Genomic DNA, 23,580 nt, shown 5'->3' on the forward strand with positions numbered 1-23,580 from the left:
TGGAACAATCTGACTCAGTCACCAAGTGACCCCCCCCCCACCACCTCTCAGCCCCCTCCCTAGCCCACATTCCCCCCTTTCACTATCTTACCCCCCCGACTCTCACCCCTTCCCTTCCTAGTATCCGTCTCCTCTCTATCATCCAAAATAGTTTTTTTTAAATCCTTTCCTCAAAGTTAGAGGGAACAAATGGTGGGTAGATCATTACCGTACAGAGCCAGTTCTCATCGAAGGGTGGGTAGATCATTACCGTACAGAGCCAGCTCTCATCGAATGGTGGGTAGATCATTACCGTACAGAGCCAGTTCTCATCGAATGGTGGGTAGATCATTACCGTACAGAGCCAGTTCTCATCGAATGGTGGGTAGATCATTACCGTACAGAGCCAGCTCTCATCGAATGGTGGGTAGATCATTACCGTACAGAGCCACTTCTCATTGTGCTGAATCTATTGTCTGCCTCCAGCACTTCTTTCTTCTCAGCTATAATGCTGTTAGATTGTTTCATTTTAATCTATAGTGCAATTCCCTTGGTGAAGGGGAAACATCCATCGTCTGCACCACTACTACACGCAGCTCAGCGGAAAGGGAAAAGTAGTGTATTTATTTATTTATTTATTTTATTTATTTCACCTTTATTTAACCAGGTAGGCAAGTTGAGAACAAGTTCTCATTTACAATTGCGACCTGGCCAAGATAAAGCAAAGCAGTTCGACAACATACAAAAACACAGAGTTACACATGGAGTAAAACAACATACAATCAATGATGCAGTAGAAGAAAAAAAAAATAAGACTATATACAATGTGAGCAAATGATGTGAGATAAGGGAGGTAAAGGCAAAAAAATGCCATGGTGGCAAAGTAAATAAAGTATAGCAAGAAAAACACTGGAATGGTAGATTTGTAGTTTGAAGAAAGTTCAAAGATAAAATATAAATAATATGGTGCAAAGGAGCAAAATAAATAAAATAAATAAATACAGTAGGGGAAGAGGTAGTAGTTTGGGCAAAATTATAGATGGGCTATGTACAGGTGCAGTGATCTGTGAGCTGCTCTGACAGCTGGTGCTTACAGCTAGTGAGGGAGATAAGTGTTTCCAGTTTCAGAGATTTTTGTAGTTCGTTCCAGTCATTGGCAGCAGAGAACTGGAAGGAGAGACGACCAAAGGAGGAGTTGGCTTTAGGGGTGACCAGAGAGATATACCTGCTGGAGCGCGTGCTACAGGTGGGTGCTGCTATGGTGACCAGTGAGCGGAGATAAGGGGGGACTTTACCTAGCAGAGTCTTGTAGATGACCTGGAGCCAATGTGTTTGGCGACGATTATGAAGCGAAGGCCAGCCAACGAGAGCGTACAGGTCGCAGTGGTGGGTAGTATATGGGGCTTTGGTGACAAAACAGATGGCACTGTGATAGACTGCACCCAGCTTGTTGAGTAGGGTATTGGAAGCTATTTTGTAAATGACATCGCCGAAGTCGAGGATTGGTAGGATGGTCAGTTTTACGAGGGTATGTTTGGCAGCATGAGTGAAGGATGCTTTGTTGCGAAATAGGAAGCCAATTCGAGATTTCACTTTGGATTGGAGATGATTGATGTGAGTCTGGAAGGAGAGTTTACAGTCTAACCAGACACCTAGGTATTTGTAGTTGTCCACAAATTCTAAGTTAGAACCGTCCAGAGAAGTGATGCTGGACAGGCGGGCAGGTGCAGGCAGCGATCGGTTGAAGAGCATGCATTTAGTTTTACTTGTGTTTAGGAGCAGTTGGAGACCACGGAAGGAGAGTTGAATGGCATTGAAGCTCGTCTGGAGGGTTGTTAACACAGTGTCCAAAGAAGGGCCAGAAGTGTACAGAATGGTGTCGTCTGCGTAGAGGTGGATCAGAGATTCACCAGCAGCAAGAGCGACATCATTTATGTATACAGAGAAAAGAGTTGGCCCAAGAATTGAACCCTGTGGTACCCCCATAGAGACTGCCAGAGGTCCAGACAGTAGGCCCTCCGATTTGACACACTGAACTCTGTCAGAGAAGTAGTTGGTGAACCAGGCGACGCAATCGTTTGAGAAACCAAGGCTACTGAGTCTGCCGATGAGGATGTGGTGATTAACAGAGTCAAAAGCTTTGGCCAGGTCAATGAATACGGCAGCACAGTATTGTTTCTTATCGATGGCGGTTACGATGTCGTTTAGGACCTTGAGCGTGGCTGAGGTGCACCCATGACCAGCTCTGAAACCAGATTGCATAGCGGAGAGGGTGCGGTGGGATTCGAAATGGTCGGTAATCTGTTTGTTGACTTGGCTTTCGAAGACCTTAGAAAGGCAGGGTAGGATGGATATAGGTCTGTAGCAATTAGGGTCAAGAGTGTCACCTCCTTTGAAGAGGGGGATGACAGCAGCTGCTTTCCAATCTATGGGAATCTCAGACGACACGAAAGAGAGGTTGAACAGGCTAGTAATAGGGGTTGCAATAATTTCGGCAGATAATTTTAGAAAGAAAGGGTCCAGATTGTCAAGCCCAGCTGATTTGTAGGGGTCCAGATTTTGCAGCTCTTTCAGAACATCAGCTGAATGGATTTGGGAGAAGGAGAAATGGGGGAGGCTTGGGCGAGTAGCTGTGGGGGGTGCAGAGCTGTTGAATGCAGTAGGGGTAGTTAGGTGGAAAGCATGGCCAGCCGTAGAAAAATGCTCATTGAAATTCTCAATTATAGTGGGCTTATCGGTGGTGACAGAGTTTCTTATCCTCAGTGCAGTGGGCAGTTGGGAGGAGGTGTTCTTATTCTCCATGGACTTTACAATGTCCCAGAACTTTTTAGAGTTGGAGTTGCACGAAGCGAATTTCTGTTTGAAAAAGCTAGCCTTGGCGTTTCTAACTGCCTGTGTGTATTGGTTTCTAACTTCCCTAAAAAGTTGCATATCGCGGGGGCAGTTCGATGCTAATGCAGAACGCCACAGGATATTTTTGTGTTGGTTAAGGGCAGTCAGGTCTGGGGAGAACCAAGGGCTATATCTGTTCCTGGTTCTAAATTTCTTGAAAGGGGCATGCTTATTTAAGATGGAGAGGAAGGCATTTAAAAAAAATAACCAGGCATCCTCTACTGACGGGATGAGGTCAATATCCTTCCAGGATACCAGGGCCAGGTCGATTAGAAAGGCTTGCTCGTTGAAATGTTTCAGGGAGCGTTTGACAGTGATGAGTGGAGGTCGTTTGACCGCTGACCCATTACGGGTGCAGGCAATGAGGCAGTGATCGCTGAGATCTTGGTTGAAAACAGCAGAGGTGTATTTAGAGGGCACGTTGGTTAGGATGATATCTATGAGGGTGCCAGTGTTTGCGGCTTTGGGGTTGTACCTGGTGGGTTCATTAATAATTTGTGTGAGATTGAGGGCATCAAGCTTGGATTGTAGGATGGCTGGGGTGTTAAGCATGTCCCAGTTTAGGTCACCTAGTAGCACGAGCTCTGAAGATAGATGGGGGGCAATCAGTTCACATATGGTGTCCAGAGCACAACTAGGGGCCGAGGGGGGTCTATAGCAGGCGGCAACGGTGAGAGACTTGTTTTTGGAGAGGTGGATTTTTAAAAGTAGAAGTTCAAATTGTTTGGGTACAGACCTGGATAGCAGGACAGAACTCTGCAGGCTATCTCTGCAGTAGATTGCAACACCGCCCCCTTTGGTCGTTCTATCTTGTCTGAAAACGTTGTAGTTAGGGATGAAGATTTCAGAGTTTTTGGTGGACTTCCTAAGCCAAGATTCAGACACAGCTAGGACATCCGGGTTGGCGGAGTGTGCTAAAGCAGTGAATAAAACAAACTTAGGGAGGAGGCTTCTAATGTTAACATGCATGAAACCAAGGTTATTACGGTTACAGAAGTCATCAAAAGAGAGCGCCTGGGGAGTAGGAGTGGAGCCAGGCACTGCAGGGCCTGGATTCACCTCTACATCCCCAGAGGAGCAGAGAAGAATAAGTATGAGGGTACGGCTAAAAGCTATAAGAATTGGTCGTCTGTGACGTCCAGAATAGAGAGAAAAAGGAGCAGGTTTCTGGGGGCGATAAAATAGCTTCAAGGTATAATGTACAGACAAAGGTATGGTGGGATGTGAGTACAGAAGAGGTAAACCTAGGCATTTAGTGATAGTGAGAGAGATATTGTCTCTCGAAACATCATTGAAACCAGAAGATGTCATAGCATGTGTGGGTGGAGGAACTGAGAGGTTGGATAAGGTATAATGAGCAGGGCTAGATGCTCTACAGTGAAATAAGCCAATAAACACTAACCAGAACAGCAATGGAGAAGGGATATTGACATTAAGGAGAGGCATGCTTAGCCGAGTGATCAAAGGGTCCAGTGAGATTCAGACAGCTAGCCGGGCCATAGGTAGCAAGCTGGTGGAAGATGGGAGGGAGGTCTGTTTTTAGCCAGCTCGTGCGTTTCTGTCTGTGGGTTAGTGGGGTTCCGTGTGGAAGGGGGGACCTGTCCAAGTTGGCAAAATAGTTAGTTATAGTGGCCCAAGAAAAGTGTCCGATAGACCTATTCAGATCGCAGCCGAAAAGACAGCTAACGATTAGCGGGCCGCAGATGGGCGATCAGGTTACGTCGCGACGGAGGGGCCAGTTGGATAACTCCCTCGGGCAGATAACGTCGGTGGTCCAGTCGTGAAGACCCGATGGGGCTCCGGATCGGCAGTAAAACGGGTCAGGATAGGTGAGTTGTAGCCCAGGAGACACTTCAGCTGGCTAGCTCAGGAATAGCCCAGGAGTGGCTGACGGAACTCTTCAGCTGGCTAGCTCCGTAATAATGTGTGTTAATTCCGTGACCGACGTTGCCAATAGTCACTCAGGTAGCAGCTAGTTAGCTGCAAGATCCAGGTGTAAATGTCCAGAGCCTGCGGTAGAAATCGGGGAAAGGAGAGAGAATAGGTCCGGTATGCTCTGGTCTGAGTCGCGCTGTACAAAAACTGGCGATAGCTTTTCGAGCTAATGGATAGCTGAGGACAGCTAACCGTGGCTAGCTGAACTTCAACGTTAGCCAGTGAAAATGGCTAACCTCTTGCTAGCTTCTGTTGTGGAATTCAGATGAGGTAAATAATACTTTATTTTTTTTAAATTGGTGAGGCGGGTTGCAGGAGAGTGCTTTGAGGTTGAGTTTTTAGATTTAAAAAAGAATATATATATATAAAAAGATAAGTGAAGAAAAAAAAAATATGTAAATATATATATACACACGGGACACGACAAGAGGAGGGTAGAGGACGTCTGAACTGCTACGCCATCTTGGACCGTGTATGGTATAGTGAGGTATGTAAAACTGGGTTGTGTTCATTAGGAGTCATTGGAGCAAAACAATTTGCAACAGAAAACTAAAACAATGCTTCTTATTGGACAAGTCCAGCTCGTCCCGCTCTGTTTCACTGTGTTTTCCCCCCGCTTTGTGCTACTGAACACAATACAGCTCTGTATAATTACCTTCCCTACACCTCTAGTACCAGGTTATACCCATAGGAGTCCTGTATAATTACCTTCCTTGTACGTGTAGTACCAGGTTATACCCATAGGAGTCCTGTATAATTACCTTCCTTGTACGTGTAGTACCAGGTTATACCCATAGGAGTCCTGTATAATTACCTTCCTTGTACGTGTAGTACCAGGTTATACCCATAGGAGTCCTGTATAATTACCTTCCTTGTACATGTAGTACCAGGTTATACCCATAGGAGTCCTGTATAATTACCTTCCTTGTACGTGTAGTACCAGGTTATACCCATAGGAGTCCTGTATAATTACCTTCCTTGTACCTGTAGTACCAGGTTATACCCATAGGAGTCCAGGTGGCACGGGGTATTGGCACCTTCTGTACCAATCCACAGTGTGCTGTCTCTCCCGTTACGACCCGGGAACCCAAACTGAGACCACACTACGTCCTGTAAGGCACACAATACAGTTCCAATTACTAACACTGTAATAATCAATCATAAAACATATATTCATGCAGTTGCTACAGTCACATATCAATTCCTGCTGTCATCTAATCAAACACATACATACATACATACATACATACATACATACCTGTAATTGTATACAACACAATTCATATTCATGGTACAAATATGACAAACCATTCAAACATGACAAACTGCCATGAGCAGTTTCAATGTTATGGTATAGCAGCAACATCCTCTGGAGGCAAACCTCCATTATCACAAGACACAGGTGAAAATGCAAACCCCATTCCCCATCCCATCGGTTGCTTAATAGACAGTGTAATGATTGGCAACAAAGACTGCGTCCCAAATGGCACCCTATTCCCTATATAGTGCACTACTTTTGACCAGACCCCTATGCGCCCTGATCAAAATTTGTGCATTATATAGGGAATAGGGTGCCATTTGGGACAAACACTACTGCATAGGAAACAAGATGTTTGTTGTCTGTAGGCTCTTTATCAAACCATTTGGTCTGTCAATCATTTTTCATGAAAAAGCTGATGTAAAAAATAATAAAATGTAAAAAAAACTTGGATTCTGCCCAGCACCCAGGATAATGAACCCATTACCATATTCAGGCTACTGTAAATGATAGACTGTGCAATCTTCACTTTCAGCAACTTTTAAATGGCGCTATTCATCATGTAAAAAGGCCTCTGTCTGCCTGTCTCGAAGGCATGAATTTCGGCAGATCTGTCAAAAATGCAGGTCGCCCTATATGCATGTTTCATCATTGAAGGAAAATGAAAGAATGGAGTGGCCTGCTCGAACTAGAGTGAACTTTCAAGTCCTTTAGTGCCTGAGGACTAAAAAGAAAAAAGCTGCTGCCATTGAAATGTCCCACTGAAAATGTCTGTGCCATCACGACAGGATATCATTAAAAAGAGAGAGAAAATGCCTGCAAATGGCAAAAAAGTAGTTTTATTTGAGTTTCTATATCAATGTAGGCTTAGTTAGCTTCTGTTTTGCCGATGGGGCAAAGGAATTTATTAAAGATGACTTTCACGCATCTGTTTGAGATTTACAATTGTGTATTTTATTGTCAGGGTGTGGGAGTCACTTTCATTTTAGATCAGTCTATTGATCAATTAAAAATTAAAGTCATTACCTGAATCATTCATTATTCTAGTGCTTTTTCTTTAAATCCATGAATAGAATTTCAATATATCTCCTGACCTGAACTGACTGAGTTTAAAGCCCATAAGTGTGTCACTGCTTTGAACAGAACAGAGCAGCCCATGTGTTAACTACAATGGCTTTAATTCAGCAGAGCGGTGGCAGATCCAGGTGAACACTCCATAGAACTAGCTCCATGGCCTGAATCTGTCTAGCGCTAAACAAATCAAATTTGATTAGTTACATACAACAGGTGTAGTAGACCTTACAGTGAAATGCTTACTTACGAGCCCCTAACCAACAATGCAGTTTAAAAAAAAAGGAATAAGAATAAGATATAAGTAACAAATAATTAAAGAGCAGCAGTAAAATAACAATAGCAATAGCACACATATATACACACCACACACACACACACACACACACACACACACACACACACACACATACATACATACATATATACGGGGGGTACCGGTACAGAGTCAACGTGCGGGGGCACCTGTTAGTCGAGGTAATATGTAGTTATTAAAGTGACTATGCATAGATGATAACAGCAGAGAGTAGCAGCGGCATAAAAAGGGGGAGGCAATGCAAATAGTCTGGGTAGCCATTTGATAAGATGTTCATTTGTGAGTGCTCTCCTCAGTTGCCCTCAAAGTTAGTCATCATTCATGGCAATCGGAAAACAAGTGATTGACAACAAGAAATGCCTACAATTCAATGTAAGAAATCACAGGCACAGACAAATTGCAGGATGACAACCTGCAATCCAACACAACATCATGAGTGTCACTCTGATGAAAAGAGAATAATTATTTAGTATGTTTTTTTTGTTTCCTTGATTATAGGATAGAGGTGCACCGTGTAGCATCCCTGTGTAGCACTGTGTAGGCTGTCATTGTAAATAAGAATTTGTTCTGACTTGCCTAGTTAAGTAAAGGTAAAAAAAGAGATTGATTGAGTGTGTCATAACATATCATTAATGTGTCATAACATATCATTAATGTGTCGACTGCTATTCATCGAATAATTAACTGTTTATAATTACGTGATTAAATTAATCAGGTAATCATTAACTCAGTAACCTGGGGCACCATGGGAACAGTTTAATGAGTTTCCGTTTCCCAAATTAACTCAAAGAATATCCGAATATCAATTTTACAACAGTCACTAATTCATTTCCTCTACAGTCTCATCCTGAACGTCGCATAATTCATAAATCTGCACAAACCGTGTCTCACTAAATCCTCCCGTACCACACCAATTTAGTTAATTATTTATTTACTCACAAGCTAAATGATAATATAAATATACACAAACATACAGTCCAGGCTATTGATTAGAACTTAGTACAATGAAACAGGTACCTAGCAGACCAACACAATATGACATGTGTGACACAAGATGGGGATTTAGAAAGAAAGAAAGTTCCGCTTAGTGAGCGATGTTCGGCCGACATCCAGTTTTCTGGGTGGTCGCCTACTTCGTTTGCGGGTGTAAGTCTCTGATTGTCCACCAGATGTTACAATGTCCTTTTTCTTCGTTGCCAGTTTCCTTGCCCTCGTTCTGTAAGAGGGGTCTTCTGAGGACGGCTAATCAGCCATGTAGATGGTTCCAGCGTGGGAATGAAAGCAGTGTAGACACACGATTCCTTGGAGAGAATAACTGGGTGGTCCTGCTTGAATTCACCTTCTAAGATACAGATACAGCTACTCAACCGTAGCATTGATTGTTAACCTCTTACATCTAGACGTTCCGCTAGCGGAACACCTGCTCCAATATCCAATGATAGGCGTGGCACGAATTACAAATTCCTCAAAAATACAAAAACTTCAATTTTTCAAACATATGACTATTTCACAGCATTTTAAAGACAAGACTCTCCTTTATCTAACCACACTGTCCGATTTCAAAAAGGCTTTACAATGAAAGCAAAACATTAGATTATGTCAGCAGAGTACCCAGCCAGAAATAATCAGACACCCATTTTTCAAGCTAGCATATAATGTCACAAAAACTCAGAAGACAGCTAAATGCAGCACTAACCTTTGATGATCTTCATCAGATGACACACCTAGGACATTATGTTATACAATACATGCATGTTTTGTTCAATCAAGTTCATATTTATATCAAAAAACAGCTTTTTACATTAGCATGTGACGTTCAGAACTAGCATACAAACTTCCGGGGAATTTACTAACAATTTACTAAATTACTCACGATAAACGTTCACAAAAAGCATAACAATTATTTTAAGAATTATAGATACAGAACTCCTCTATGCACTCGATATGTCCGATTTTAAAATAGCTTTTTGGTGAAAGCACATTTTGCAGTATTCTAAGTACATAGCCCAGCCGTCACCGGCTAGCTATTTAGACACCCGGCAAGTTTAGCCTTCACCAAAATCAGATTTACTATAACAAAAATGTTATTACCTTTGTTGTCTTCGTCAGAATGCACTCCCAGGACTGCTACTTCAATAACAAATGTTGGTTTGGTCCCAAATAATCCATCGTTATATCTGAATAGCGGCGTTTTGTTCGTGCGTTCCAGAAACTATCTGAAATGGTAAATCAGGGTTGTGCGCATGGCGCAATTCGTGACAAAAAAATTCTAAATATTCCATTACCGTACTTCGAAGCATGTCAACCGCTGTTTAAAATCAATTTTTATGCAATTTATCTCGTAAAAAAGCGATAATATTCCGACCGGGAATCTCCTTTTCGGCAAACAGAGGAAAAATCACAAAGACGGGGGCGGCCAGGGCACGCGCCTAAGCCCACAGTCCCTTAATCGGCCACTTGAGAAAGGCGATAATGTGTTTCAGCCTGGGGCTGGGATGACGACATTCAGGTTTTTCCCGGGCTCTGAGCGCCCATGGAAGGACGTAGGAAGTGTCACGTTAGAGCAGAGATCCTTTGTAAAAGATAGAGATGGCAAAGAAGTTCAAGAAATGGTCAGACAGGCCACTTCCTGTAAAGGAATCTCTCAGGTTTTGACCTGCCATTTGAGTTCTGTTATACTCACAGACACCATTCAAACAGTTTTAGAAACTTTGGAGTGTTTTCTATCCAAAGCCAATAATTATATGCATATTCTAGTTACTGGGCAGGAGTAGTAACCAGATTAAATCGGGTACGTTTTTTATCCAGCCGTGAAAATACTGCCCCCTAGCCATAACAGGTTAAGAGGTTCCTTAATCTTCTTTAAACTCATGTTGCGTTTTGGGGTCATGACTAGTCGCGTTTCCATCTTTATGGCAAGTTCTCTGGGGCGTATCTAGTTACGAGGCAAGGTATCACAATGTACTTTGATCTCGATAGACAACTAAAATTCACGGTCCATCTTTACAAAAACATGCTCTTTGATCTGGATATTGTCTACACAAACGCACAGTATGCAAACATCATGTACATATTATGAAAACTCTTCAAGATACAATGTTCTCATTATAACATTGTCTTAACTTTTAATAACATAACAAAAATGACCTTCATTTTCATATTCCATCTATCATTGTTACCACCAATTTGGCTGATGAAATATATTGTCCCAAAGTCCATTTATTGCATGTTACCATTCTGAGGTAGATTCTCCATAGACCCACCATACATTCCAATCCTTCACACTGAGAGGACAAAGCATTCATCTGCTGCCTTAAGATTTATAATGGGCATGAGGTGTCATAAAACCCTCACTATCAATCTCTCTCCCCCACTGCGGGGGTGAGAGATGTCTCTGTAGGACTCAAATAGGCCAGTCATGACAGTCCCCCTCTGGTGGGTTCAACTTGGCAGGATTTTGCAACCCACCATAAGGATGACCATCGGATGTCCTGGTTGGTGGATCATCGTAGCAGAAAAATGGCACCCTGAATGCCAAAGCTTACATTGGGGACATTACATTGCTGACCTAGCGAATTCGGGAGAGGAGGCTGGGGATCGACCCCGATGGGGTTTCAGGATTTATTGAAAACTTTTACAAAAATCGAGATCGTTTCTGTCCCAGGGATGATCCTAGTATAAGACCTCATTTGGTCTTCCATTGCACATGTGCGCCTGTGTACGTAGTAGGGAAAAAAGACCAAGGATCATGGTAACAGTCAAGATACGGTCCGGCACCATCCAAGAGCGGGTGACAGACCAGTCTTTTGGATTGTAGTCAGTCGGGTCAACTAAATGTGCCTCATCCAGTATGCTAAGATCAACAGTCATTGGTCCCTCGTACTGGATTTCAATGGCTCGTGTTAAGTCAAGGGAACGCTTAGCAAAAGCATCAGGCATTTCAATCTCTGTGTCTATCCTGTCATCGTTAAGTTGGTATAGAGCGAGGTCATCCATGTGGATAATCGCCCCCTGAGGTACCGTAACAAAATCAGTCTGGTTGGGGAGGTTCAGTTAGGTGGTTGAGTCATGGTGTTCGTAAATCATCATGGCGGACGTGAACGGGGTGTGAACCAACCATCGATTCCCTACAACCTCCACTTGTGTGGTGGTGACCCCATCGCTTGCTGTTAGTTTGAATCTAAAGCGTTCTTCGCTGGTGATAGACTTAAGACCAAAGACTCTCAGTGTTATCCCTGACGAAAGGTTTGCTAGGACAGAGGTAGTGGACGTCTTTGGTTAGAGCACACATTACCAGGTTAGGGGTGAGATAGAAATCTGGATTGTTTTCCTGATAAGCTATGACTGGGGTGTGGCAATTTTCACGTGGGTGCTGTCGCGCCAAAATCCTACAATTAGAACCATTTTCAATCTATAGATATTCTCTAGTTCAACAACTGGAGAAAAATCCCACTTCATTACGATCAACGTGTATTGGGATTGCCGACCGCAGACGATAGTCCAAACGTGGTTGTAGTAGCTGAGGTCATTATGTATCCTGGAATGACATTGACCTCATCCCGTCAGTAGATGATGCCTGGCTATTCTTTAAAAGTGCCTTCCTCACCATCTTAAATAAGCATGCCCCACTCAAAAAATGTAGAACTAGGAATAGATATAGTTCTTGGTTCACTCCAGACCCGTCTGCCCTTGACCAGCACAAAAACATGCTGTGGCATTCTGCATTAGCATCGAATAGCCCCCGTGATATGCAACTTTTCAGGGAAGTTAGGAACAAATATACACAGGCAGTTAAAAAAGCTAAGGCTAGCTTTTTCAAACAGAAATTTGCATCATGTAGTAATAACTCAAAAAAGTTCTGGGACACTGTAAAGTCCATGGAGATCAAGAAGAGCACCTCCTCCCAGCTGCCCACTGCTCTGAGGCTAGGAAACACTGTTACCACCGATAAATCCACTATAATTAAGAATTTCAATAAGCATTTCTCTACGGCTGGCCATGCTTTCCACCTGGCTAACCCTACCCCGATCAACTGCCCGGCACCCTCCACAGCAACCCGCCAATGCCCCCACCATTTCTCCTTCACCCAAATCCAGATAGCTGATGTTCTGAAAGAGCTGCAAAATCTGGACCCATACAAATCAGCCGGGCTAGACAGTCTGGACCCTCTCTTTCTAAAATTATCTGCCGAAATTGTTGCAACCCCTACCACCAGCCTGTTCAACCTCTCTTTCGTATCGTCTGAGATTCCCAAAGATTGGAAAGCTGCCGCGGTCATCCTCCCTCTTCAAAGGGGGTGACACTCTAGACCCAAACTGCTACAGACCTATATCTATCCTACCCTGTCTTTCTAAGGTCTTCGAAAGCCAAGTTAACAAACAGATTACTGACCATTTCGAATCCCACCATACCTTCTCCGCTATGCTATCTGGTTTCAGAGCTGGTCATGGGTGCACCTCAGCCACGCTCATGGTCCTAAACGACATCATAACCACCATCGATAATAGACATTACAGTGCAGCCGTATTCATTGACCTGGCCAAGGCTTTCGACTCTGTCAATCACCACATTCTTATTGGCAGACTCGACAGCCTTGGTTTCTCAAATGATTGCCTCGCCTGGTTTACCAACTACTTCTCTGATAGAGTTCAGTGTGTCAAATCGGAGGGCCTGTTGTCCGGACCTCTGGCAGTCTCTATGGGTGTGCCACAGGGTTCAATTCTCGGGCCGACTCTCCTCTCTGTATACATGAATGATGTTGCTCTTGCTGCTGGTGATTCTCTGATCCACCTCTATGCAGACGACACCATTCTGTATACTTCTGGCCCCTCTTTGGACACTGTGTTAACTAACCTCCAGACGAGCATCAATGCCATACAACTCTCCTTCCGTGGCCTCCAACTGCTCTTAAACGCAAATAAAACTAAATGCATGCTATTCAATCGATCACTGCCCGCACCTGCTCGCCCGTCCAGCATCACTACTCTGGACGGCTTTGACTTAGAATACGTGGACAAATACCTGGGTGTCTGGTTAGACTGTAAACTCTCCTTCCAGACTCACATTAAGCATCTCCAATCCAAAATTAAATCTAGAATCAGCTTCCTATATCGCAACAAAGCATCCTTCACTCATGCTGCCAAACATACCCTCGTAAAACTGACCATCCTACCGATCCTTGACTTCGGTGATGTCATCTATAAAATAGCCTCCAACACCCTACTCAACAAACTGGATGCAGTCTATCACAGTGCCATCTGTTTTGTCACCAAAGCCCCATCCACTACCCACCATTGCGACCTGTACGCACTTGTTGGATGGCCCTCGCTTCATACTCGTCGCCAAACCCACTGGCTACAGGTTATCTACAAGTTTATGCTAGGTAAAGCCCTGCCTTATCTCAGCTCACTGGTCACCATAGCAGCACCCACTCGTAGCACGCGCTCCAGCAGGTATATCTCACTGGTCACCCCCAAAGCCAATTCCTCCTTTGGTCGTCTTTCCTTTCAGTTCTCTGCTGCCAATGACTGGAACGAACCGCAAAAATCTCTGTAGCTGGAGACTCATATCTCCCTCACTAGCTTTAAGCACCAGCTGTCAGAGTAGCTCACAAATCACTGCACCTGTACATAGATGGGCTGTTTACAGATGGGCTATCGACCTACCCCATCCCCATACTGTATTTATTTATCTTGCTCCTTTGCATCCCAGTATCTCTACTTGCACATTCATCTTCTGCACATCTACCATTCCAGTGTTTAATTGCCATATTGTAATTACTTCACCACCATGGCCTATTTATTGCCTTAACTTACCTCATTTGCACTCACTGTATATAGACTTTTTGATTTATTTTGTTCTACTGTATTATTGACTGTATGTTTTGTTTATTCCATGGGTAACTCTGTTGTTGTATGTGTCAAATTGCTATGCTTTATCTTGGCCAGGTCGCAGTTGCAAATGAGAACTTGTTCTCAACTAGCCTACCTGGTTAAATAAACGTGAAATAAAATAAAAAAATAAAAATAAATGTTGTGCACCATTGAGAGGGGCACTAGATATGAAGGGATTCTATTCATGGCCAAATGGTCCATAGAGGCGCTAACTAATCCTCCAATAACAATTGAACCAATTGGACATGGGCATAGTCATGGTTCATGTCCTCTATCTTTTCTACAGGCAGGAGGGTTTTGTTCAGGAGAGTAACGTGTGTGTTTACCACCAGAATAGTGTCCTCAAGAGACTTTCCCACATGTTGCAACCTCACTGCCTGTGCCTTCATCTGTTGCTGGATCAGTGGCATCTCTTGACTGTGGCTAGACATTTCTCTTGACTCTGGCTAGACTGACTGCGTTGATGGCAGATGTACCTAGGGCTAATAGCGACCATACGACTACACCTATCGAGAGTAGCGCCCCAACAAATTGTTTTTCCTTGCCTGGGCTCTGTTATTTCAGACTGGGTGACTGAACTTTTGGAGTTGGGCACCATATGGGCAGTGTCTAGCTGGGCGTGCTTAACTGTCTGGGTGGGCCAGTCAGCCCCTACCCAACTCAAATGCTCCACAGGTGGAATGTGTTGGCAGTACACGTTCTCTGCATCTAGGCCGACGTACACCCTCTGAGTGTGTACTCTGCAGTTAGTTACGTATTGATGAGCCGTGTAGGCAGTGGCTGCGGCAACATCTCCCGGTTGGTACAGGAGATGCAGTGGGAGTGTCATTTGCCGGCCTGTCATCATCTCAAATGATGTTATTCCCGTAGACCTGTTGCGTGTGGCTCTGATCGCCATCAGTACAAGTGGGAGTTTGAGGTCCCAATCTTAGTGGTTGGCTGCCACATATTTCCTCAGGATTCTTAGGATTTTCTGGTTGCTCCTTTCTACCCTGCCAGAGCTCCTAGGGTGGTACACGATGTGGAATTTAGCTTCGACTCCCAGGAGCCGCGACAGTTCGGTCATTACAGATGCCGAAAAGTGGGTTCCTCCTCCGCAAACTGGCTGGTCTTGTTGCCTAGCTGAAATTGCAGCGGTTTGCACGGAATGGCGTTGTGCCACTTGGTGTTGTGCAAGTGGTCTAGATGACGGTAAGAACAGCCATCAACAAATGCCATCGGCATGCCAAGACACACGTTCTCTCCGAAGTAGTGATAGTTCGAAGGCAATGGCAGAGCTACGTCACGCGGGGGTGGTGCGAAGTCGGTTTCAACGTCACCACAGCATTGACACAATGTCAAAGCCCCGCCCAACGGTAGGTTTTTCACTTTTGCGTAGTTGACTACTACATCATGGCTCTGCAGCGTCCTAAGCCAAGCCACTATTCTGCTGTTGTGTACAGCACCCTGACGGATCTGTTGGTTTTTCAGAAAGGTCACAGGCTGGTGACATGTTTCTATGATCAACTTCTGTCCGCCGTCATAACTGGTGAAGTGTTTGACCACCCAGACTGTCGACAGCAGCGCTTTTCGCAGTTTGAGCACTTGTGTTGCTGTGTCTAAGTTAATGTGGAAAATTTTAACAATGTCTCATTGGTTGGAACAAATCCGTTTGTGTATTATCCCAATAAACAACCTAAAAAAGGTAGTATGACAATTTAACTTATTTATTAAATTGAACGACACAATGCTATCCAATCAGTTGAGATTGGTTGGATACCATGCAGTGTGCCCTGTTGTAACAAACGTGAGCATATGGTTGCTGTCACAGGAAATTATAAATAAATATATATTTTAAAATGACTTGCGATTTTATAACCACTTACCTGAACTCACACTGGATTTTAGCAAAGCCGGGACTTCCAACAACACCAGATCAGTAATGTGGGAGTTGGCTCTAATGAGCTTGCAAAAGCACATTTAATTGATTAATCAATGTTAATGATTAATCAAACCTGTATAGGCTATTTGGGAATTAAACTTTAATTAACCTGAAAGCTTTGCTTTATCTAAGTTAATGTATAACGTTTAAAATTATATCATACAGTGTAACCTGAATTATTTAAAAACAATTACTGGTGATTCTTCACCACCAGAGGTCCCTGATAGCACAAGCTGAAATCGACAGGGTTCCAGCAGAGTTGGAACGTCACCACCAATAATGGGTCAGTAATGTGGCCATAGACACAAATGAGCTGGTAAAAGCAAATGTAATCGATTAAGCTATGTTACTGATGATTCATACCCGTCTAGGCTATTAGGGAATTAAACTTTAAATTAACCTGAAAGCGTTGCTTTATTTAAGTTAAAGTAGAACAAATCAGTTTGTGTATTATCCCAATAAATTACCTGAAAAGGTAGTATGGCAATTGAACTTATTTATGAAATTGAACGAGACAAATTATATCCAATCAATTGAGATTGGTTGGATACCATACAGTGTAACCTGAATTATTTAAAAACAATTACTGGCGATTCTTCACCACCAGAGGTCACTGATAGCACAAGCTGAAATCACACGGGATTCCCGCCCAGCACGGGATTTCACTTTGAACAAAGGGGAAAACAAAAATGGCTGCTCCCCTTTGTTAGCTTAGCATCTGGTGCAATGCTTAGTTCCCTCCAACAAGGGAACATGTTTACTAAGTGACGTCTCATGTTCAACCTTTTCAGCGTAGTATGGATTTCTACGCTAGCAATGTTTTTGGACTATGCGGAAAACAGAAAAGAATACCGCCTTGAGTTCTTCACGTTACCAAAACACGAGAGATAATGACTTAGTTTCGGTCAAACGAATATATCTTCTCAAATTTCCATAGTGGTCGGCTCATATGTCCTCTACTCTAGAAATACTTATGACGGAGTCTACTCGCTCCTGACTGCGATAGACAGAAATAACACTACGTCTATTCCAGAAATAGCCCAACGCGTCTATTCCTTTTGAATAACTAAACATCGGCCAGTTCATATGCCCTGGCTCGTAGTATTCGTTAAATCCCCTACAAACTGACTTTTGTCAGATATACAACACAGGAGTGGTTCTCTCCCTACCAGTATCTGGGTGAAAAGGAGAAACCACACAGACACACACACACACACACACACACACACGTCTCTCTCAACAATAGTCCTGCCTATAGCTATTATCGGTGTATACGTATCTTGCTACACAACTGCCATGGAATGAATTCAAAAGTGAGGCCTAGTTTTATCTTCGATTCCTCACAGGGGGCACCAAATATATCGTACCGCTGTATCATTAATGTGACGACTGCTTTTCATCAAATAATGAACCGTTTATAATTAAGTGATTAAATTAAAATCAGGTAATCATTAACTCAGTAACCTGGGACACCATGGGAAAAGTTTGTTTAATGAGTTTCCGTTTCTAAATTAACTCAAAGAATATCAGAATATCGATTTTATAACAGTCGCTAATTAATACATTTCCTCTACAGTCTCATCCTGAATGTCGCATAATTCGTAAATCTGCACAAACCCGGGTCTCACCAAATCCTCCCGTACCACACCAATTGAGCTGATTATTTATTTACTCACTTGGATATATTTGTAAACTATGCTTAGTTTAGCCCTAACACCTTGCCCTGAACTGCCGCTCGTGGGTCAGAATTATAATGAATGTAAATACTTGTTGAATGTCTTTGTCGGGTATCTCTGTTGGGCCCAGGGCTTTGTGGGCTGAGTTAAGCTTAGTGAGAGATGTTCGGCCAACATCCCGTTCTCTGTGTGGTGGTCTACTTCGTTTACGGGTGTAAGTCTCTGATTGTGACATCTGGTGGACAATGTCCTTTTTCTTAGTTGTAAGTTTGCTTGCCCTCGTTCTGTAAGAGGGGTCTTCTGAGGACGGCTAATCAGCCATGTAGATGGTTCCAGCGTGGGAATGAAAGCAGTGTAGACACACGATTCCTTGGAGAGAATAACCGGATGGTCCTGCTTGAATTCACCTTCTTAGACACAGTTGAAGTCAGAAGTTTACATACACCTTAGCCAAATACATTTAAACTCAGGATTTTCGCAATTTCTGACATTTAATCCTAGCAAAAATCCCCTGTCTTAGGTCAGTTAGGATCACCAATTTATTTTAAGAATGTGAAATGTCAGAATAATAGTAGAGGGAATGATTTATTTCAGCTTTTATTTCTTTCATCACATTCCCAGTGGGTCAGAAGTTTACCTACACTCAATAAATTTTGGTAGCATTGCCTTTAAATTGTTTAACTTGTGTCAAACGTTTCGGGTAGCCTTCCATAAGCTTTCCACAATAAATTGGGTGAATTTTGTCCCATTCCTCCTGACAGAGCTGGTGTAACTGAGTCAGGTTTGTAGGCCTCCTTGCTAGCACACACGTTTTCAGTTCTGCCCACAAATGTTCTATAGGATTGAGGTCAGGGCATTGTGATGGCCACTCCAATACATTCACTTTGTTGTCCTTAAGCCATTTTTCCACAACTTTGGAAGTATGCTTGGGGTCATTATCCATTTGGAAGACCCATTTGCGACCAAGCTTGAACTTCCTGACTGATGTCTTGAGATGTTGCTTCAATATATCCACACAATTTTACTTCCCCCATGATGCCATCTATTTTGTAAAGTGCACCAGTCCCTCCTGCAGGGAAGCCCCCCACAACATGATGCTGCCACCCCCGTGCTTCACGGTTGGGATGGTGTTCTTCGGCTTGCAAGCCTCCCCCTTTTTCCTTCAAACATAACAATGGTCATTATGGCCAAACAGTTATATTTTTGTTTCATCAGACCAGAGGATATTTCTCCCCATGTGCAGTTGCAAACCGTAGTCTGCCTTTTTTTTTTAATGGTGGTTTTGGAGCAGTGGCTTCTTCCTTGCTGAGCGGCCTTTCAGGTTATGTGGATATAGGACTCGTTTTACTGTGGACATAGATACTTTTATACCTGTTTCCTCCAGCATCTTCACAAGGTCCTTTGCTGTTGTTCTGGGATTGATTTGCACTTTTCGCACCAAAGTACGTTCATCTCTAGGAGACAGAATGCGTCTCCTTCCTGAGCGGTATGACGGCTCCGTGGTCCCATGGTGTTTATACTTGCATACTCTTGTTTGTACAGATGAACATGGTACCGTCAGGCATTTGGAAATTGCTCCCAAGGATGAACCAGACTTGTGGAGGTCTACATCTTTTTTTCCTGAGGTCTTGGCTGATTTCTTTTGATTTTCCCATGATGTCAAGCAAAGAGGCACTGAGTTTGAAGGTAGGCCTTGAAATATACTGCTCAAAAAAATAAAGGGAACACTTAAACAACACATCCTAGATCTGAATGAAAGAAATAATCTTATTAAATACTTTTTTCTTTACATAGTTGAATGTGCTGACAACAAAATCACACAAAAATAATCAATGGAAATCCAATTTATCAACCCATGGAGGTCTGGATTTGGAGTGACACTCAAAATTAAAGTGGAAAACCACACTACAGGCTGATCCAACTTTGATGTAATGTCCTTAAAACAAGTCAAAATGAGGCTCAGTAGTGTGTGTGGCCTCCACGTGCGTGTATGACCTCCCTACAACGCCTGGGCATGCTCCTGATGAGGTGGCGGATGGTCTCCTGAGGGATCTCCTCCCAGACCTGGACTAAAGCATCCGCCAACTCCTGGACAGTCTGTGGTGCAACGTGGCGTTGGAGCGAGACATGATGTCCCAGATGTGCTCAATTGGATTCAGGTCTGGGGAACGGGCAGGCCAGTCCATAGCATCAATGCCTTCCTCTTGTAGGAACTGCTGACACACTCCAGCCACATGAGGTCTAGCATTGTCTTGCATTAGGAGGAACCCAGGGCCAACCGCACCAGCATATGGTCTCACAAGGGGTCTGAGGATCTCATCTCGGTACCTAATGGCAGTCAGGCTACCTCTGGTGAGCACATGGAGGGCTGTGCGGCCCCCCAAAGAAATGCCACCCCACACCATGACTGACCCACCGCCAAACCGGTCATGCTGGAGGATGTTGCAGGCAGCAGAACGTTCTCCACGGCGTCTCCAGACTCTGTCATGTCTGTCACATGTGCTCAGTGTGAACATGCTTTCATCTGTGAAGAGCACAGGGCGCCAGTGCCGAATTTGCCAATCTTGGTGTTCTCTGGCAAATGCCAAAGTCCTGCACGGTGTTGGGCTGTAAGCACAACCCCCACCTGTGGACGTCGGGCCCTCATACCACCCTCATGGAGTCTATTTCTGACCATTTGAGCAGACACATGCACATTTGTGGCCTGCTGGAGGTCATTTTGCAGGGCTCTGGCAGTGCTTCTCCTGCTCCTCCTTGCACAAAGGCGGCGGTAGCGGTCCTGCTGCTGGGTTGTTGCCCTCCTACAGCCTCCTCCACGTCTCCTGATGTACTGGCCTGTCTCCTGGTAGCGCCTCCATGCTCTGGACACTACGCTGACAGACACAGCAAACCTTCTTGCCACAGCTCGCATTGATGTGCCATCCTGGATGAGCTGCACTACCTGAGCCACTTGTGTGGGTTGTAGACTCCATCTCATGCTACGACTAGAGTGAAAGCACCGCCAGCATTCAAAAGTGACCAAAACATCAGCCAGGAAGCATAGGAACTGAGAAGTGGTCTGTGGTCCCCACCTGCAGAACCACTCCTTTATTGGGGGTGTCTTGCTAATTGCCTATAATTTCCACCTGTTGTCTATTCCATTTGCACAACAGCATGTGAAATTTATTGTCAATCAGTGTTGCTTCCTAAGTGGACAGTTTGATTTCACAGAAGTGTGATTGACTTGGAGTTACATTGTGTTGTTTAAGTGTTCCCTTTATTTTTTTGAGCAGTGTATATCCACAGGTACACCTCCAATTGACTCAAATTATGCCAATTAGCCTATCAGAAGCTTCTAAAGCCATGCCATCATTTTCTGCAATTTTCCAAGCTGTTTAAAGGCACAGTCAACTTAGTGTATGTAAACTTCTGACCCACTGGAATTGTGGCACAGTGAATTATAAGTGAAATAATCTGTCTGTAAACAATTGTTGGAAAAATTACTTGTGTCATGCACAAAGTAGATGCCCTAACCAACTTGCCAAAACTATAGTTTGTTAACAAGAAATTTGTGGAGTGGTCCTAAAACGAGTTTTAATGACTCCAACCTAAGTGTACGTAAACTTCTGACTTCAACTGTACAGCTACTCAACCGTAGAATTGATTGTTAAAGGTTCCTTTTTTTCTTCAACCTCGTTTTGCGGTCACGACTAGTCATGGACCTCGGCTGCAGCGTGCGGTCAACTTTGTCTGATATGTAAACGCTTAACTCACATGTTTTATACCCCCGGGGCAAAAAGAGGCGTTTCCGTCTTTATGGCAAGTTCTCTGGGGCGTATCTAGTTACGAGGCAAGGTATCACAATGTACTTTGATCTCGATAGACAACTAAAATTCACAGTCCATCTTTACAAAAACATGCTCTTTGATCTGGATATGTTCTACACAAACGCACAGTATGTAAACATCATGTACATATTATGAAAACTCTTCAAGATACAATGTTCTCATTATAACATTGTCTTAACTTTTAATAACATAACAAAAATGACCTTCATTTTCATATTCCATCTATCGTTGTTACCACCAATTTGGCTGATGAAATATATTGTCCCAAAGTCCATTTATTGCATGTTACTGTTCTGAGGAAGATTCTCCATAGACCCACCATACATTCCAATCCTCCACACTGAGAGGACAAAGGATTAATCTGCTGCCTTATGATTTACAATGGGCATGAGGTGTCATAAACCCTCCCCTATCAATCTCTCTCCCCCACTGCGGGGGTGAGAGATGTCTCTGTAGGACTGTGATCCACTGTAACCTGACCCGAACAGGCCAGTCATGACAAGTGTGTGTGTGTCAAACAGAGAGTGTGTTACCTCAAACATGGAGGGCTTTTCTTGGAGCAGCAGTGCAATGTATTTGTAGTCTGCATAGGCCCAGTACAGAGAGAGGGGGTAGTTAGAGAAACACCCCACATCTTCTGCACCAGTCTGACCCTCTGTCCAGGACTGAAACTCCTCCAGTTTGGCCTCCACATATGAGCATTGAGTCTCAAAAAGAGGTGCTTTGACATAAAAAAAAAGATAGAGGGACAGTTGGAGAGAGAGAGAAAGCCAAAGAGAGTGATAGAGAAGAGACAGTGAAAGACAGACAGAGGAGAGAGACAATCATGATAACATGTAATGCACTTCAATAAAGCTATTTAGCAATAAATTCCATGTCTAAACAACATTTTTAATCAAAAGACTATTATAAAGACTTGACATTTTATTTACACCCTGATTTCAATCATCTAGGCCTATTCTCTACTGGCGTCTCAATTTGATTTAGTCTGGTTGAACAATGTTTCAGTACCACGTAGCGGTATTAAAATGTATAATCAACCATGTTAAATTATACCTTGTCTGCTGTCGTCACAAATTATGTAGCTGTAAAAATTGATTTAGCAGTCAAATTACCTAGCTCCATATTATTGGAGGACACAGTCTCTATTGTTGCCCTTGAAATGAATGATCTCTTTAACATAGGCTACTGAAGGCTGGCAGACCAAGGGCAATATTTAAGCTACCAAATGTACAAAGCAACTTTTATGGAGCTTTATTTAAGACCCTATCCAACTGCAAAACTTGCCAGAGACGACTGGAGGAAGCTTGAGGTCAACTGTTCTGCAGCTAAACAATGACTAATAGGCCATTAACAATGGCTTGAAAACATTGGGAAGGCACGATATATCACCACCAAAGCAGAACTAAACTAAACATAGGCATACATTCATTTGCAGTTGTCTACCATATTTTATTTTACCTTTATGAACATAAATTGTTATATACAACAGTAAACAACAAGGTTTTTGGTGCCAAAGAGGCAACTTATCAAGGAGAAATATTAACAACAACATAGCCATGCGGGATGCATAGTACAGTGCTCAATGGCTGACTGCACTTCAATTATGATGACTGGTGGAGTAGAATATCTTCATGACAATGCCTAAAAAGTTTTAGTGTACAATGCCTAAAGTTGTTAGTCTCAGCAGCTGAGGTGATGCAAAGTACTCTGAAACACAATCAAAACTAACTGCAAATGCATCCAGCAAGTTTGTAGAGTCACACGCTTGATGTAAATCACTGCATGCTAGGAATATGGGACCAAATACTA

General features: G+C 43.4%; 1 protein-coding gene across 2 annotated transcripts in view; it reads right to left on the minus strand.

Moving 5' to 3' along the window:
* Nucleotides 1-23,580, minus strand: part of hspbap1 (hspb associated protein 1) — a 48,012-nt gene that overhangs the window by 8,501 nt on the left and 15,931 nt on the right. For both annotated transcript variants that reach the window (XM_014165387.3, XM_014165386.3), the window contains exons 3-4: nucleotides 22,302-22,489; nucleotides 5,780-5,916 (exon numbers count right to left, since the gene is read on the minus strand). In XM_014165387.3, coding sequence (XP_014020862.1) covers nucleotides 5,780-5,916; nucleotides 22,302-22,489 — 325 coding nt within the window. The remainder of the gene's footprint in view (nucleotides 1-5,779; nucleotides 5,917-22,301; nucleotides 22,490-23,580) is intronic.

Source organism: Salmo salar, chromosome 21 (assembly GCF_965601325.2).
Source record: "Salmo salar chromosome 21, fSalSal1, whole genome shotgun sequence".
Classification (NCBI taxonomy): Eukaryota; Metazoa; Chordata; class Actinopteri; order Salmoniformes; family Salmonidae; genus Salmo; species Salmo salar.